The sequence below is a fragment of the Podarcis filfolensis genome (genome assembly GCF_964270895.1).
Source record: "Podarcis filfolensis genome assembly, chromosome: 7".
Classification (NCBI taxonomy): Eukaryota; Metazoa; Chordata; class Lepidosauria; order Squamata; family Lacertidae; genus Podarcis; species Podarcis filfolensis.
Genome location: NC_139603.1, coordinates 1,128,063 through 1,143,776, shown reverse-complemented (window position 1 = coordinate 1,143,776; position 15,714 = coordinate 1,128,063). Strand labels below are relative to the sequence as shown.

Here is a 15,714-nt window from a genome sequence, read left to right as displayed (position 1 = left end):
TCCCCCGTGCGCACGCGCCGAGGCCGGAGTGTCTCGCGGGGCGACCTCCCGTTGTTGCTGGAGGGCGAAGCTTGACCCGCCCAAGGGAGCCAAGCCTTCCGGTCTTGAGTTTGCGCGCCGGGCCCTCGCGAGGGGTGATGGGAGTTGTGGTCCGGCTCCATCAGGCGGCTCGAAGGCCCTGCTCCGGCCAAGCCCCGCCCTTTCACTTCCGGGGTCGTGCATTTGAACCCCCGCTTCCTGTTGCCGGAAAACTAGGCCGAGCCCCAACCGGAAGGCGGTAGTGGAGGGGAAGCGCCGCTCTTTCCACATTTCCGCGGAGAGGCGGGTAAGGCTCCCTCACAGCCCCGGAGAAGAGGGCAAGCGAAGCCTCGCCTCCGACCTTGGCGCGCGGGATTTCAGGGCTCAGGACGGCGCGCGCCTGAGCATGTGCAGAGCGCTGCCTCCGCCCCAGAAGGCGCGGCTCCGAAGCAGGGCAGAGCCGGGAGGCCTCCCCAGGCCCGGCCCCGCGAGGCGGGGATGAAGCGCCTCCCGCCAAGGACTCCCTTTCCGGGCCCCGCTCGAAGGGCCGCTTGCGGGTCCAGCTCCTTCCCTCAGGCCCGCCCCTCCCGCAGGAGAGGGTCTTCTCGGGGGTGGCTCCTCCCTGCATAGGGAGGCCAAACTGGCTCCCTCTTTGCTGCCTTGCTGTTTTTGTTATAATTATCTGTATGTTTTAAACACACACATGTTTGTCCTTTAATGACCCCCTATGCTTTTAGCTAAAAGTGACCTGTCTATCTGAAGTTTAGATAGATTTCGCCTGAGTACATTTTCTGGTAGAACCCAGCTGGTGTTGTGTTGTGGGGAGGGGTCCTCTTGAGAACACAGCTCAGCACAAGAGATATACCTTGCAATGTTTGTACCAGAATGTGGTACAGTTTGATTTGATGTTTGTTTGGATGTCTTATGGCTTCTTTTTACTGAGGCTCTTAAGTCTAACAAATGCTTGTGGGGTGGGCAAGGAAATTTCCCCTCCTAACCAGCTCTCCCAGTTCTATGCTGTCCTTCAGTAGTAGCCAAAACCAATGTGCATCTGTTTAAATAAACAAAGGAAGATATGGCAAGCAGTGGTGCATGACCCCCACAGGCCAGCAGTCCTCCAAGGACTGAGAGTGCACAAGGATTTAACATTCTAATTCTTTAGGACCAATTGCATGCACTGATTTCCTTGGCTGCCCATACTGGTACCATTTGCTTAGATCACTGTCAGAAGCATTTCAAACAAGCACAAATTTCTAGAGATTGAATTGCAAAATCTCAGCCTTACAGCCCATAAATCTTGCTCTCGATTGGGGTTAGGGATCTTACCTTTCTTTGGCCAGATCACTCCATATTTACATCACGTATACAATCCCCACCAACATAGAGCTTTTCCCATTGCAAGATGTAACTTCACTCCATCTTGCTTCTGCAAGGAAGCTTCTTGAAAATCCCATATTCAGAAAGGCATTGTCCTTGTGGTATAAAACAGGTTGAAACCGTTGCACATGTTTTATTTTACTGTCCATTTTTATGCTGAAATCGGCAAGAAATATTTAAATCTCATGCTGAAAGAAAGGTTTAATTGCCCTGATTTATCCAAGGTTTCCTTTCTACTGACATTATGGTGAATGTAGCAAAATTTCTGAGAGATGCCATGAAATGATGTCACTGTAAGACTTGAGAGGCACCTTTTAACCTTATGACGTCTATCTGTTTTATCTTAAAGTATCTGCTTTCATGAACAGATGCCAATTTTACACTTTGACTTATACTTGTAACCTGTGTATGCCAGTAAAGGATTAATACTTAGGCCATGGGCCAGTGGATCATCAGTCTGCCTGTAATTTCAGCTCAGTGCATTTATTTATTCACTTCTTGTTCACTGTAAAGAAGTTAGTATTCCATGCTTAATAATGTAAATTCCATGCCGCGGAAATCCAGATTCCATACTAAGAAAAGACAACCCTTACTCTAGGCTCCTGGAATTTCAACAGCCACTGCCCATCACACTTTGAAGCATAGCTTTGCATCTATAATGGCTAGAAATGTGATTCTCCATGAATATGGAAATTTGAGGTTATTAAGACACTTGATTCTGTGGACAGTACCGTGTTATGTACTTAGTCTCCCCTTCTGTAGAGCTATGGGATGGACACAGTCCTCATTGTGCCATCTCTTGACCTTTCTTTTCATGCTGTTTTTTAAAAAATAAATAATAATAATAAAAGCTCTCGAAGGCTAACCAGGATATCTCTATAGTGACACTGACTTTTAGTTGTTGTTTTTCTTTCAGGGAGAAATGTTCAAAGCAGACCTGAAATGGCTTCCATGAATTTTAGATGTATCCAGGCATCTATTTCTAGAATGCAAGCATGTAGGCAGCTACTAACTCGAGGCACAGCCTTGAACCATTTTGGCCAGCAAATTAGGCAGTTCAGGTTATGTCCCCATGGTTCTTCAACATTACGAACAGTGTGTTCAGTCTGTGGTTTTCAGTGCACGGCTTGTAGAAATTACCATATGGAACTGGGAAATCACCCCGGCTATGTTACGGGAATGGTGCAACTCCATGGAGAAGCTGGTAACAGTGTAAAATCTGGCAGCACGTGGACAGATGAACAGGTGTTTTTGAAGAAGCTGAACTGTTTCTGTTCATACAAAGACATTTTCAGATTTGTAAGCACATTGGAAAGTTTATCTGACACCATGGTGGCAGCTGTCCTTCAGCGGTTGTGTGATGTTCAACTGGAGGACAGTATGCTGAATAATCCAGAAGAGGTGATGGAGGATGAAGTCTTCAGGTCACTTTGCTTCCAACTGGAACAAGAATCACGAAGCCTGTCTGAATCTGGTCTTGTAAACTCACTAAATGCTTTGATAAAATTACGTGTGGATCCCTGGAGTACTTTGATGGTTCGTTTGGTGTCAGAGAGCCAAGAACGTCTTGATAAAGGCCAGATGACTATTAGAAATCTGTGTGTTCTTGGAGAATCCTTGTTCAATCTAGAGGGTCCAAGTTGTGCTATTCTGGAACAAATTATGGACCAAGTTCAAAGTACAAACCTGGAGGACTGGAAGGCTGATGAAATGGCTATGGTCTACAAAATGCTGCAGCTGGGTGTCGGGGAGAGAGGAAAGTACCAAGCCCTATTAAACAAAATGAGCAATTTAACTGTAACTCGGGTTCCTCAGTTCAGCCCTGAAATGACAAGTACAGTGTTAAATGCTCTGGTGGTTCTTGATCAAACCCAAGCCATTCCTCTAGTGATAAAGCTTTGCAAGCATTCAGTACGGCACGTCCCATATTTGACTGACAATGAGCTAGAAAAGGTGCTGGAGGCTTTCATTCATTTTGGACACAACGACCAGTTCTTCACTGAAGCTCTAGAAAGACATGTTGCCAAATACGCCTTCACCATGCATCCCTGTGCAGTTTCCAAAGTCATGCAGTTCTGCAGCAGGAAGTGCATCCTTTCTAAAAGCATCTTCAATGCAGTGGCAGAAAGTTTCATCTACAATGCTGACAACTTCACCACTGCTCAAATCGCTGAGCAGATTATTCCATTTGGGAAACTCAACTATTTGCCTCCGTGTGCTCCTTCTCTTTTCCAAAAGCTTGAAAGGATACTCAGCACTCGATCGGCCCAGTTTCAGCCCCATGTATTCTTGAGCCTTCTTCATGCATGCACCCTAGTTGAACGCTATCCCCTGAATTTCCTGGCAAAAGTCTTTAGTCCCTATTTTCTGCAGCAGTTGCAAGGTAAGTATATAGCTTGTCTAGGGATGTGGATGTTCAGAAATGTCACCTCAAATAAATGACATGCCCCTGGTAACATTGTTAACTCACATGGGCTAGTAATGGAAGTTGTGAATTCGCACTGGAGAACAGGAGTGGGTCTTGGAGAGACCTTGGGAAATTACATCTGCAGTAGGATTGAAGTGGGGCAGGAGCTCGGGGGCAGCCTCCCAGTATTTTGTTAATTGTACAGCAGAGTTGGTAGCAAATCTTACTTTACACTCCCCTTGGTGAATCTAGTAGCTTTCCTGTGAAATGAAAGCTTAGGAAATAGCTTTAAGCAGCTGTTTCTTAGCCCCCCTTTTTTTTAAAAAAAAAAAGGAAAATAAATTGTGTAACCATCTTTCTCGATGCCTCTGATTCTTTTATCCCAGCTGAAGGACCTGGTTTGAAGAAGTCTGTTCTTTCTCAGTTGACCCAGCTATTTCTAACAGTTACACTGGAGTGTCCTTCCTACGAGGTATGAGAATATGCTATTCCTTTTTGTGCATGTTTTGATCCTGCACATGTTTATTCAGAATAGGCAACAGTGTTGCATAATAAAATGAGCAGCCTTAAGTAATGATGCTAATTAGTAACTGTCAATAGCAGCAGTCATACTGAATTTTGCTGGTAGCTTAGTGTTCCGTGCGTAGCCCGTTGGGCTTTCAGTTCAGCAGAGTACCTATATAAGGACCTTCCAAAAAAAGACTGCAAATAACTTGTTCTGTGCCACCAAGTGTTCCCTTGCAACCCATTCCTGTCCTTGTACCAAACTGCTTGCATATTTATTAGTATTTCTACCTGCAGGAAGAAACTGCTTATTTTCCTCTCCTGTCTTAATAGGGTCCCCAACTCCTTCCCAAGTACATTGTCAAGTCCTTTCTCACGCCAGATCGTTCAATGGAGTCCTTGGTAGACAGTCACCTCTACAGCAGAGTAAAGGCTGGCCTCACTGACCTCTTGGGGGCCCGGATATATTTTGCCTCTCACGTGTTGACACCATACTGCTATACTCTGGGTAGGGAAGCTGTTGCTAATGCGTGTCTTGCTGAATGCAAATGTTAATGGTCACAGCCCCATAATTATGAAAATTTCTGTTTCAGTGTGTAAAGTAATGCTGCATTCATCTTCAACAGACCTGTACTTTGCATGAATGAATGGAGTAACAAACAAACAAAACAAAACAAAACAAAAAAAAACCCTTCACAAAGTTATAGATGATCCCTGACATGATTGCTTCTCCTAAATAGTAGAGTTACTTGCCAAATGCCTCCTTGCTCAGCATAATATTGCAGGAAATTCCCATGGTTGTGTGTGTCAGTATCCGGTTGACTGCCAGATACTATACTATTCTGCAGAAGGAAAAGCGGTCCTTACCATCATAGAAATCCTCTTTTGACGCATCCACCCCCCACCCGCCATTCACATGCAGACTAAATGAGTTGGAAATAGGATGTAGACGATACTTTTAACCTCTTGCTACCTTTAATACTTAATGTTTTTCTATTATGAGAGATGGTTTTCTTTTAACAGATCTCATACTTTGCATTCATATCAAGTGTAGATAAGAAGCAGAAAGGCCCACATATGCTTTCCACATTCCAGATGGTAAAGAAGAATAATGCTCAAGTATTTTGGGTGGTTTTGCCCAAACAAAAAGAGGCACAACATATATAGTATATGCTATAGAACAGGCATGTCCAACTTTCAAGAGACTGAGATCTACTCTTCCCACTATTAAAACAACTGGCAGTGATCTACCAAAATTGTAGAGCTTTTTTTAGGAAGTCAAAATTGTTGGGCCTTTTTCCCCTTTCCTTTTTCTTTTTTTGAGTCGGGGGGGGGGGCAGGGCAGCGATCTACCACAGAGCCCTCGCAATCTACCTGTTGACCATCCCTGCTATAGAAACATAGTAACTTTTTTCTTGCTCCTTCCTCGCACCAGATATCGAGATTAAACTCAATGATGAAGGATTTGTACTACCAGCTAATAGACATGAAGAGGCGTACCAAAGGTAAGCAAGATGCTAAATATAAACAGAGTAGTGCAAGTGGTGTACAATTTTCTGTTCTTTCAATTTGTGTCTTTGCTTGTTGCTTCCCTGGGGCTGCATCCCACAGGACTCCAGAAACATTTCAGTTAAACAATTGCACTGAGAGACAGACCACTTTCAAAGAACTTGTTCTGTGCCACCAGCCCATGGCAAGGTGTGCTCCTCCTGTGGGATCTTCCCCTGGGGTCGAGGTACTTCACAAGATTCTGTGGTTCAAATGCTAAGAGCAATATGACTGCAGGGAAATGGCAGCCACATTGCACCATGGAGGTTTTGTCAGGTATTTGTATTACCCAAGACGTGTAATATCCTAAAAAACAACAACTATGCAGGATGTCATAAAAGTTTGATTCAAATGCGATAAATATTTAATCTTATTTTGTGTTTGATTGGCAGAATAGCTCTCTGCATTGATGATCAAAGAAGATTTTGCACAAACAGTCACAATCTTCTTGGAAAAGAGGCCATTAAGCAAAGGCACCTACAGCTAGCTGGTTACGAAGTTGTGCAGGTAAATACTTGAAGCAGTTGGGGTGAATCAAATGGTTGCTGTTCAAAGCGGAATGGAAAATTGCAGCCGGGGCAAGGTAGTGTGAACAGCAGGTAGCACTGGAAATCCATATTGCTGCCTCAGACTCTCTCTTGAAGCTTGGGCTCTTAAGAGCTGATACCTACCCCCATTGAATGCTTAATCTGGACCTGGAAAATGTCAACAATTGCAGGCCAGTGGTTAATATCCTATTCCTGGGCAAGTTGCTGAAGAGAGTGGCAGCTGGCAAATGCTAGGATACTTCTGGAGGAAGCTGGGGGTTTTGTTTCGTTTTTGGGGGTTTTTTTAACCATTTTGATTTGGCTTCAGAACTGGCTTTGGCACAGAGAAACTGCCTTGGTCATAACGAGATGACCTTTCCCAAGAAAGAGAAGGGCAGGGGAGCGTGGCTCTGCTGGATTCCTCAGACCTCTCAGTGGCTTTCAGTACTGTTGACCATGGCATCCTTCTTAACAGTCTGACTGAGCTGAGTGTTGAAGGCACTGCTTAGGACTGGTCCTGCTTTTATTTGGAGGAGCAGTTCCAGAGGGTGGGGCTGTTGGAGCACCGCTTGACACTATGGCAGCTTTGCTTGGGGTCCCCACAAGGTTCCACACTCTGCTCCAGGCTGTGGAACATCTACATGAAGCAGATGGAAGAGGTCATCCAGAGATTTGGCGTCAAGTGTCACCAATATACAGGTGACACCCAACTTTTTCTCTTTGTCGCTGACTTCAGGCAAGGCTATGGGCATCCTGAAACAATTCATGGTCACAGTAATGGACTAGATTGGGGTTAATAAATGGAAACTCATTCCAGATGAGGCAGAGGTACTGTTATTGGGTGGTTCACTCCCCACAGGTGAATGGGATTGCTAGGAGAATTCTACCCTAGGTGTATATAATTCTTCCCAAAGATGGAATAGATCTATAAAAGTAGTTTCCAAACTTCTCCTGCCCCCCATGAACCACTTGAAGATTACTCAGCAGACCACTCAATGGTTTTTCTGCCTGTTGTATCAGTTGTGATGTGCTATAGTGGCTGTGGACTGATTTTTAATTAAATTGTTATTGCTCTTTTTATTTCTTATATCAAAAACTATAGGATACAATACATAAGAAAAAATAAGCAACAGACCAATTCCTCTAATTTCACAGAAGAAAAATTATCTGAGTTTGCTTCCTGAAAAATGCTTTCAGTAATACATTCTTCCTTCCTTTTAACTTTCAGATTCCATTTTTTGAATTTGAGTCACTGAAGACCAGAAGTGATATAGTGGAATACCTGCACAAGAAAATTTTTTCTAACTCTTATAGGCTCAGCTGGTGATTGAAATAGAATCCAAATGATGCTGACAGATCTATGAAGATTGGTTTATTATTATTATTTTAAATTTGGGACTTGGTAAGCTACTGTGATTTTAAAAAAACTGAATCTTGTTTTCTGGGCCAGTCATTGAGTTATCGAATTGTAGAGCTGGAAGAGACCCCAAGGGTCATCTAGGCCTTCCCCCTGCAATACCGGAATCTCAGCTAAAGCATCCATGACAGATCCAACCTCTGCTTAAAAACCTTCAAGAAAGTAGAGTCCACCACCTCCTGAGGGAGACCGTTCCACTGTGGAACAGCTCAGTCCTCTAACAATACATAAAGAGAATGTGCCAAAAGGCTGGTAAAATACAACTAAATTTATTTTTTAGTGTGACTGTATTCATCCCAAATAAAACTGGGAAAAAATATTTTGTTACACTCCCCCCCCCCCGGCCCAAAACAAATTGCCACAGGAAATGCCAAGAGATTCGTTATTTTCAGGCTATTGACTCTTCACGGATGCCTGAATTTGTGAGCTGAACTAGCAGTGACATTAAAGTGATGTTTAATGTTAATAGCTAGCAGGAGAGGCTGTTTTACTAAGGGATCACAGGGAGGTGTGTTAGTTATTTCTTCCCCACTGCAATTCTGATGAAGACTAACACAAGCTGCTATATTGGTGCTAATGGAAACTCCCCTTCTAGGGCTAATTCCACCATTTGGACTATACAGGGGGGAAAGGATTAAACTCATTCACTGAAAAAACACCCACATTTGCAGTGAAAGTGCTCCAACCTTGTTAGTTTCAGCTCTAAGAAGTCCTTCCCCGTCTTGTTGCAACATCTTATAAGACAGAGCCCCAGAACCATTTTAAAGCAGTTAAAGGAAAACCCATCCCAGACACAACTTCCAGACATTTGCTTGGACCCCTAAGTGTCAGGTCCCTTAGACATTGCCCTTTGGCTTCTGGCCCCTTAAAGTTACAATAATGCCTGTGATGGCACTAAAAGAAACATCACTGCCAGTCCAAGTGGCTCGTAAGTTTCTTCCAAATTGCTTCTCACCTCAAGCCATGGTTGTGTCTGCCTGCTTTTTACAGCTACAGGCCAAGAGCTGTAACAATAACAATACTGTATGGAAATAGAGATTTAAATATATATTTGGGGCTGTAAATCTTGATTTGAATAATTCCCTTCTTCAAGCACTAGGGCAGGGATCGCCTGGCACATTTTGAGTTCTGAGAAAGTGCCATGGATACCCTTCAAAAAATGGCTGTCATGGAGGAGTGGCATAATAGAAAATTGGGGAGACTTTAGTAATTGCCATCATTCCCACACCTGGATAACCTTCGGCTTACAATGGGAAGTCTGCTATGTCCTGCTGATCCTGAGTGTGGAGACTGCACAATATTGATTCTCTCTCAAACAAACACACAGAGGATGTTGCTGCCTAATTGCAACAGGGAGCATTCCCCAGTACTAGGAAAGTTACATGGTGCCCACACCACATTCACACTCAGGTGCACATAGAACCACCAGGTGATAGAACTGTAGAGTCATCTGGTCCTACCCCCTGCAATGTTGGAATCTCAACAAAGCAGACACATACAGACCGCAGGCACACAGCCATTTGTCTGCCTCTCACACAGACCACAAATGCCTGTGTTCCTTCTCTCAAAGAGCACTTATGCTCCCCCTCCCCTTCTCACTACTCAGGCAGCTCTTCCTCTGGGCACCCACAGGATTTTTTCCCAGACCAGAGTGGGGAAGTAAGTGAGGGGTTGGAGCAGGCTAGTTTCTCACAAAAAAATTAATGCTGCTTATATATTTTGCTTCATATCTCAGATTCTAAAATACTATAAGCTTTGCTTAAAAATGAATCTGGGGATTATGGTTCATCCCAGATGCAGCAAAGAAGGCCTTTGCAGGTGCCATAACACCTCTGAATGTGAGGTTGGTGACCCCTGAACTTGGACACAGCTCCAGCCCAAGTTTGGTGGGCTGCCTTTGGCTCTGTGAATCATGATGTGCATACTGTACTGTCAAATAAATGCATATCTTTTCCTAAGCTTTTTTATTTTGCAGATTTATCATTATCTGAGCATTCTGAATGCATGAAGAATTTTGCTTTAGAACTATACTAAGCTGTTAACACTATAAGACATGGTAACGATGAGATATGCAACAAGGTTTTGTTTCCAAGAATGAGGGGAGAAAAGACACATTAAGCAAAAGCATGTTGTCAGCGCCTTCATTTGTGATCTAACATCCATTGATTTGTGAATCAAAGCTCTAACCTGCATATTATTAGCATGTCATAAGAAATGGTTGAGTCTAGTACTCACAGACAAGCACATGGCTGCTTTAGCAAGCAGGATGCACTGAAAAAAGTGAAAACCCCCTTGTCATGGGAGCAACTGCGCCCTCTTCCCCGAATATTGTATTATGAGCTAATGCTCCTTGTAGAATGCTGTTGTGAGCTGCGCGTTGCATAAATGTTGCCATGTTACAGGCACATTCAAGTAAAACATGCCTCACTTAATCTAGCAACCCTGCAAAGAATTCATCAGATGATATGATGCAATATTGGAATTGGAATCCCAGTAGCACAGTACAGGAAATAATACAGAAACAAAACCCAGGCACATTAATTCTTCCCTGCTATCAATCACAACAAGTAGCCTTAGGTTGCTTCAATGTTTCTGGATGATTTTTCTATCAAGCAAGCTATTCCGTTTTTCCTGTAGAATTCCGCCTGAACGTGTTTAATGCGCACATGGTCTCGGACCAACTGCTCCACGGGCTTGTCTATGCGTCGCCCATATTCAGAGGAGGACAAGACTGCCATAGGCCTTGCTTTTTCCTGTTAAGAAATGTTAGATGTTATTTCTGAGTATGGCAAGAGGGTGAAACTGGTGCTTAGTGCAGGGCTGCTGCCAAAATGTTCTTTCCTCCGCTCCCTGCCCATCTTGTGGTATCATTCTGTCAGGTGCCTTCCCACTTTGGATCCACATCCAGAGCAAAGGTGGAACAGGGTGGAGGGGGACAGGGTGGGGGTGGAGGGACAGGCCTGTGTCCTCCTAGTGGTGCAGCAATGAAATTGCTAGCACATTTGCAAAGCTAAGCAGGGTCTGGTCTGGTTTAAATTTGGATGGGGGAAACTGCCAAGATTTCTGCATTGCAGAGGGCTGAACTAGATGACCCCGGGAGGCCCTTCCAACTCTTTGGTTCTATAAATGGTGGTGGGTGTTTCATGGGACAGTGCTTTGGGCTTGCATTTGTGTTCTTGGTGCTCCTGGTCGCCCTCCTCTAGGTGCACTTCATTGTCAGTGTCCTTTACTGTCTATAGTCTTTAGTATCATTACTGTTGCTGGTGGGATAGAGGAGCATTCATCAAATTGACACAGCTATGGTCCATGAAGTGGGTTCAGAGTGACCACTAGCTGTTCTTGTTGCCTCCTCAAACCTACACGATACTTAGCATTTGTAAAGCACTTTGCAGCAGGTGTGGCAGCCTGTGGCTCCCCGGCTATTGATGAACTGCCACTCCCACCAGCTCCAGCCGTCATGGCCAGTGGCCAAGGAGGAGGGGAGCTGCAGTTCTCATGACTGGGAGAACAGAAAGATGAGCAAATAGTGATTGCCGTCAAACTGCAGCCCAGATCATCAATTTGGTCACCTCATCATTAATATGAAGTCCTCTGCTTTTGGCGTGTTCTCTGTCACAGCGGTGGAGTTTTTCGTCATAGCCCATGGGTCTTTTAAAGATGCAGTCGTACAGGGAAACAATTCCTGGCTTAAAATAAAGGGGGGAAGAAATGCCATGCCGTTAACTGACAAGATGACACAGGTTACAAAGAATCATACCAATAAAACTGACAGATATAATGAGGTTTGGTTGAGTCTGCTGTGAGCACAATGCCCACGTGCGCTTTTCATGACGGCAGCACCACATAGCTTTAACGTTCAGCCCTGATGTTGAAAATTGATCTGGAGCCGAGAACTGCGTATAGATTGGAGCGCTGCCTTTGGCTTTGCTACAACTGTCCCACACAGGTCGGGGCAACATGCTTCTTCCCAATTAATGTGTCATGTAATAGGTTAAAGAGCTTTTGTGAAGATGGAGGCCACTGAAGCCTCTCGATAGTGACCTCCTGAGCTGCCCTTCTGTCACAAAGAGGCAGGACACAGAACTCTCCTAAGGGACAGAAAAGCTCAGATCCCAGAGGGGGGACTGTAAACAGAAGGATCTAGGAAAGGAGTAAGAAGAAACAAGAGTCTAAGGAAACAAGAACCAGCAGAATGACTCCAAGGACAAATACAGACTATTGCTTGTGAGGGAGAAAAAGCAGACACATGACCCTCATTTTACCACTTAGGGCTCATGCAGACTTCCACTTCTCCCACCACTTTTCCCCAGGGAAAGCTGAACTTTACCACTGAATCGGAACAAACGGCAGTCAGGTTTTCCAGGGATTGATGTTCCAGGGATTGAGCAGTAAAGGGTGGGTTTTCCCAGGGAAAGTGGCAGGACAAACAGAAAACCGCTTGGACCCATGCTTTCTTGGCACAGGACAAGTGGAAGTCTGGACAAGTCGTTTTCCAAATGGGCCAGTCAAGAGCTGGCACCAATGGAAGGTTGTGTGTGTGCAAATATTGAGAAATTACCTGTAGCACAGATATAACTGCTAATAGAGAATTTGCTAGAAGAAGAGGAGGAGGAGGAGTTTGGATTTGATATCCCGCTTTATCACTACCCTAAGGAGTCTCAAAGCGGCTCACAATCTCCTTTCCCTTCCTCCCCCACAACAAACACTCTGTGAAGGAGAGTGAGGCTGACAGACTTCAGAGAAGTGTGACAGGCCCAAGTTCATCCAGCACTGCATGTGGAGTCCTCCGCTCTCAACCACTACACACACCGGCTCCCTATTAGCTGCTTTTAGCTGCTTAAAGTTTTGAGTTGCCTTTCACTCTCTCCCCCTCCTTCCCACTTTGTTCCTTCAGTGAAACAGCAGTTCAAAACTGGATTCCTTCTTCCTCACGACTGCTCCTTCCCCTCTGCTCTACGCACCTTGCTCTCTTGGTGAAAATAGCTGAGTTCAGGGGGATCTTTGCGTCGGGGGGGAACATAGCTGAAGGCTGACTGTGCTGAGAGTGGCAGCTGGTGTTTCCTTATTAGTTGTTCATTGATGCCTCCCAGTTCCTCCAACTCTTCCTCTTCTGTTCCCAGTTCTTCCCCATTTTGAGCTACTTGCATTCCCTACTGAAGCCTAAAAGCTTTGCTGGGAGGCAGGCTGGCTGCCTTCAGGGCTCCAGTGGCCGCTTTTTCTCCAGCCGCCCCCCCCTCCGGTCTGCTGAGTTCTTTGGTTACTAAGAGACGGTCTGTGTTAACTGTGATGTCAGACAACATATAAAGGAGACTGGAAGGCTGAGAAAAGCTGCTTCTGCGTGAACAAAGGAGCTTAAAACCAATTTGTCTAGAGGAGATTGCAGCAAAAGGCCACAAGTATTCCTGGATCTGACAAGGATCACTAAAGCTGGGCTTAAGAATGAATTCACTGGACAGGGTCTTCCGTATGATGTTGTATAGGTTCCGAAATGTGAGACACCCACATCAACAATGGATAGGCCGGCCAGGCTCTAGAAGGTGGAGATGCATCCATCTGGAAGAGGGGCCAAAGGTGCTAAAGCAATGGGGAAGGCATTAAAGATTGAATAAGCGGAGAAACTGGACATTATTGATTTGTGCTTACAAAGGCTGCTGGGAGGCTCAGATGTTCCTCAGCAGCAGCTGCTATTGAAGAGCACCCGGAACCATAGAGCATTACAGCAGTTCCATGTGCAGTCTCTCTGCCCCAGATGGTGACACTGTGCCAAGATGGAGTTTAGCTTGCAGCACACATGTCCTTCTAGCCTTTTGGGCTGCCTTGTTTTCTCTTATTTCTTTGCATTGCTCATTTAAGAAGGCCCTCTTGTCTCTCCTTGCTACTTTTTGGAAATCTGCATTCAATTTCCTGTATCTTTCACTATCTCCCTCGCATTTTGCTTGCCTTCTCTCCCCCGCTATTTGTAAGGCCTCGTTGGACAGCCACTTTGCTTTCTTGCATTTCCTTTTCATTGGGATGGTTTTAGTTGCTGCGTCCTGTATAATGTTACGAGCCTCCATCCATAGAACTTCTCCATCTTTGGCTGCAGAGAATATAATCAATCTGATTTCGATGCTGCCCATCTGGTGATGTTCATGTGTAGAGTCGTCTCTTGTGTTGTTGGAAAAGAGTGTTTGTGATGACCAGCTTGTTCTCTTGACAGAACTCTACTAGCCTTTGCCCTGCTTCGTTTTGAACTCCAAGGCCAAACTTGCCAGTTCCTGTTATCTCTTGACTCCTACTTTAGCATTTCAATCTCCTGTAATGAGAAGAACATCCTTCTTTGGTGTCATTTCTGGAAGGTGTTGTAAGTCTTCATAGAACTGGTCAATTTCAGTTTCTTCAGCACCGGTAGTTGGTGCATAAACTTTACAGTGATGTTAAAAGGTCTGCCTTGGATTTATATCAAGATCATTCTGTCATTTTTGAGATTACATCCCAGTACAGCTTTCACCACTCTTTTGTTGACTATGAGGGCCACTCCATTTCTTTTACAGGATTCTTGCCCACAGTAATAGATATGATGGTCATCCAAACTATATTCGCCCATTCCTGTCCATTTTAGTTCACTGATGCCCAGGATGTCAATATTTATTCTTGCCATCTCATTTTTGACCACATCCAGCTTACCAAGGTCCATGGTTCTTACATTCCAGGTTCCATCTTAAAAAGCAGAGACATCACCTTGCCGACAAAGGTCCGTATAGTAAAAGCTATGGTTTTCCCAGTAGTGATGTATGGAAGTGAGAGCTGGACCATAAAGAAGGCTGATCGCCGAAGAATTGATGCTTTTGAATTATGGTGCTGGAGGAGACTCTTGACAGTCCCATGGACTGCAAGAAGATCAAACCTTTTCTTTCTTAAGGAAATCAGACCTGAGTGCTCACTGGAAGGACAGATCGTGAAGCTGAGGCTCCAATACTTTGGCCACCTCATGAGAAGAGAAGACTCCCTGGAAAAGACACTGATACTGGGAAATATGCTGGGAGGGCACAAGGAGAAGGGGATGACAGAGGACGAGATGGTTTGACAGTGTTCTCAAAGCTACCAGCATGAGTTTGACCAAACTGTGGGAAGCAGTGGAAGACAGGAGTGCCTGGTGTACGCTGGTCCATGGGGTCATGAAGAGTCGGACACAACTAACGACTAAATAACAACAAACAACAAATAAGTTGCATAACATACAACTCAGCTCTCACACCCGGTATTTTCCTGGAGCAGAATTTGCAAGCGTGGATGCTGGCACATAATATCAGCAACTTTGTTACAGAGAGTCAAACCGCAGTTGCTTCCATATTGTTCCTCTCCATGCCCTAGAATTAACACCCTGTATGCACTCCTGTTTTACAGAGTCATTATCAAACTGCTTCAGTCCACTGTTTTCTGTGAGAGCTGATTTATAGTGATTTATAACAACATGTTTGTAATTAAATGCAGCTGCAACACCAGCCTGTCTAGGTATAAAGTACTACAGTGGTCCCTTGGTTCTCAAACTTAATCCGCTCCGGAAGTCCGTTCCAAAGCCAAAGCGTTCCAAAACCAAGGCACACTTTCCCATAGAAAGTAATGTAAAATGGATTAATCCGTTCCAGACTTTTAAAAACAACCCCTAAAACAGCAATTTAACATGAACATTTAAGGAGACCATTGATCCATAAAATGAAAGCAAAAAACAATGCACTGTACTATAAAATAAAACAGTATTGCAGATGATAAAATTTTTAAAAAATTCTTACTTGCACTGATGATAATCATTGTTTGGATGGGGGGCTTTTATTCATTTCTGGAGTCACAATCAATCAATCGGTAGCTGAACTGGGTTCCACACAGTCACAAAAACAAATTAACCGAAAAAGCCTTAAAAACAAAAAATGCAAAAT

The 15,714-nt window shown here is 44.5% G+C and overlaps 2 protein-coding genes across 2 annotated transcripts; one reads left to right on the top strand and one right to left on the bottom strand.

The window, feature by feature from the left end:
• Window positions 1–87: 87 nt before the first annotated feature.
• FASTKD3 (FAST kinase domains 3) lies at window positions 88–11,581 on the top strand. The gene is made up of 7 exons (XM_083624329.1): window positions 88–325; window positions 2,312–3,778; window positions 4,189–4,274; window positions 4,640–4,814; window positions 5,742–5,811; window positions 6,247–6,361; window positions 7,610–11,581. Exons 2-7 carry the CDS (start codon window positions 2,338–2,340, stop codon window positions 7,706–7,708), a joined length of 1,986 nt encoding a protein of 661 aa, XP_083480455.1. The 5' UTR covers window positions 88–325; window positions 2,312–2,337; the 3' UTR covers window positions 7,709–11,581.
• Window positions 9,926–13,040, bottom strand: CFAP90 (cilia and flagella associated protein 90). The gene is made up of 3 exons (XM_083624372.1): window positions 12,760–13,040; window positions 11,368–11,484; window positions 9,926–10,551 (listed from the first exon to the last, which is right to left on the bottom strand). Exons 1-3 carry the CDS (start codon window positions 12,943–12,945, stop codon window positions 10,372–10,374), a joined length of 483 nt encoding a protein of 160 aa, XP_083480498.1. The 5' UTR covers window positions 12,946–13,040; the 3' UTR covers window positions 9,926–10,371.
• Between the last annotated feature and the right edge of the window lie 2,674 nt (window positions 13,041–15,714).